At 36.9% G+C, this 2,416-nt stretch overlaps 1 protein-coding gene across 1 annotated transcript in view; it reads right to left on the bottom strand.

Annotated features, from left to right (window-relative positions):
* The window catches only part of IARS1 (isoleucyl-tRNA synthetase 1), a 118,415-nt gene that overhangs the window by 16,658 nt on the left and 99,341 nt on the right, over window positions 1-2,416 (bottom strand). Inside the window, exon 28 of the mRNA XM_004714603.2 lies at window positions 2,163-2,268. Within this exon, the coding sequence (XP_004714660.1) occupies window positions 2,163-2,268 (106 nt within the window). The remainder of the gene's footprint in view (window positions 1-2,162; window positions 2,269-2,416) is intronic.

The following is a 2,416-nucleotide window of genomic DNA, read 5'->3' as shown; positions in this document are numbered from 1 at the left end:
TTTCTTTCTTTCTTTCTTTCTTTTTTAAACAGTTGTTTCTAAGGATAAATTAAGTCAAGGGAGATAAGTTAAATCAGAGATTTATGGCAGCTGATTTATTATGAAATGAATAGAATACTCTTGATAGATTTTCTCAAAGGACACAAGATAATCACAGAAGCTTATTATGAAGAAGTTTTAAGGAAAATTAAAACTGCACTGGTGAGAAAAATCCAGTAAAGTTGCACCAGTAAAGAAACTATATTCTGTCACAATATGAACCTGCTGTTTCTTTTAGAGTGTAGCAAGTACTATTCTAATAGAATTTTGTTAGAAGACCTTATCCCATCCACCCTAAAGCCCTCATCTTGGTTCTACCAATTTCTTTTTGTTGCCACACTTCAGATAAGTAAGGACAGTGTGCTCCTTAGAGAAGGGTGACGATACTTCGTCTTACATACTGTGGACATGTTGAGAGTCTAGCCCTTAGGGGACATCATGTTTGGTAAAGTAGAGGGGCAGCAAAATAGAGGAAGGCCCTGAATCAGATGGCCTGACACAGTGGCTGTCGGAATGGGCTCAGGCCAAGGAACAATTGTGAGGATGGCACAGTATCATGCAGTGGTTACTTCTGTTATGCACAGGTCATTTGCAGCAGACATTCAAAGAACATTGAAAAGGAACAGCATGGAATGCTCTGACAATGCCAAAATGTTTTAAGTATGTCAAGAATTTGATCTTTGTGTTTTTAGCTTGGTTCCATTGAGTTGAAAGAATAAACTTTGCATGGTTTAAACCCTTTTAAATGTGTTGAGGTACATTTTATAGTCCAAGCTATATTGGATTTCTATGGGCATTTGCATAGAATGGGTTCTGTAATTGTTGGGTAATGCAGTCTATAAATGTGAACCATAGGTGGATAAAAATGTCAAGCTCTTCCTTAGTATGGCTGCAGAGTGATTCTATCAAATTTTGAAAGAGAAGTCTCATACTATAATTGTCTATGTATCTATTTCTTCCATTAATGTTTATTAGATTTTGCCTCGTGTATTTTGTAGTCCTATTTTTTGGTGATGAGGAGCTCTAGTGGCTTAGTGGTTAGGAGTTGGGCTTCAATATGCAAGGTCAGCCGTTCAAAACCACCAGGCACTCCTCAGGAGAAAGACAAGGCTTCCTACTCATGTAAAAAGCTCCAGTCAGGAGCAATTCTACCCTGTCCCATAGGGCCACTAGATATGAGTCAGAATTGATTTGAGTGCAGTGAGTTTTGATGCATAGAAATCTAGCATCATGAGATATAAACTGCTGACACCTGAATCATTATTAAATGTGTCTGGCAGTTTTCTATGCTCTGAAGTCTAGTTGTTCTGATACTAATAGCTTTTCCTATTTTCCTTTGTTTAATGTTTGGAAGGTATCTCTTTTTTCACCTTCGAGTTTTTAATCTACCTATATGCTGTATACCTAAAAGGACTGAAGAAAGTTTTACTAAAAACCACCAGTTGGCACAAACTTGCTTGCTGAAAGTATGGAGGACTTGCGGCACTTGCAGGAGATCAAGCACTGCATCCTTCAGTTATGGGTTAGAGGTCCATGTAAAGAGAGTGGAAATCCTCACTGGACCAATAGACACCACCATGATAAATGGAGAAACCATTGAAGTTGCCAATGATTCCATTTTGCTTGAATCCACAATCAATGCTCATAGAAGGAGCAGCCAAAAAATTAGACAACACACTACACTGGGATAATCTGCTACACAAGACCTCTTGAAAGTTTCAAACAGCAAGGATGTGACTTTGAGACTAAGGTGTGTCTGACTCAAGACAGGTTATTTGCAATCAACTTCATATGCATGTAGAAGTAGGAAATGATTATGAAAGATTCAAAAAGAAATGATACATTTGAATTATATGTTAGTGGAAGATATTCAAAGTTCCCTGGACTTCCAGAAGAACAACTAAATCAGTCTTGGAAGTACAGCCAACATGCTCCTTAGAAGAGAGTATAGCAAGCCTTCATCCATGTATTTTGGACATGTTATTTGGAGCGAACACTCTCTGAAGAATACATCGTGCTAAGTACAAAGTAGTAAAAAAAAATTGCCTTATACTCTCCTTAAACACATCCATAGTTTTAACTACAAAAGTAGCATACAAAGCATGAACTTAATTTACTCTTACCTTGCTCACTGCCATTTGTACAAATGTTAATATTAACATATGCACAAGCAGGACCAGGCTGGGATGATCCTGTGGTGAGTGTAATTTCCAGTTCAAACCCTTTTAACTTGAACACATGAAAGTATGTGATGAAATAAATGCAAAAAAAAACTACTAACATAAAAGTTATTGCTTTTTAACCAACCGCTGCTTACTTTAAATAAAAATTCTCACAATGAACAATATTTGACTTGTTTGGTTTTAAAAATAAGCCC

Source organism: Echinops telfairi, unplaced genomic scaffold, assembly GCF_000313985.2.
Source record: "Echinops telfairi isolate 266 unplaced genomic scaffold, ASM31398v2 ScPeMD7_27;HRSCAF=92, whole genome shotgun sequence".
NCBI lineage: Eukaryota > Metazoa > Chordata > Mammalia > Afrosoricida > Tenrecidae > Echinops > Echinops telfairi.
Note: the sequence above shows the minus strand (reverse complement) of the source record. Positions and strands in the feature narration are given on the sequence as shown.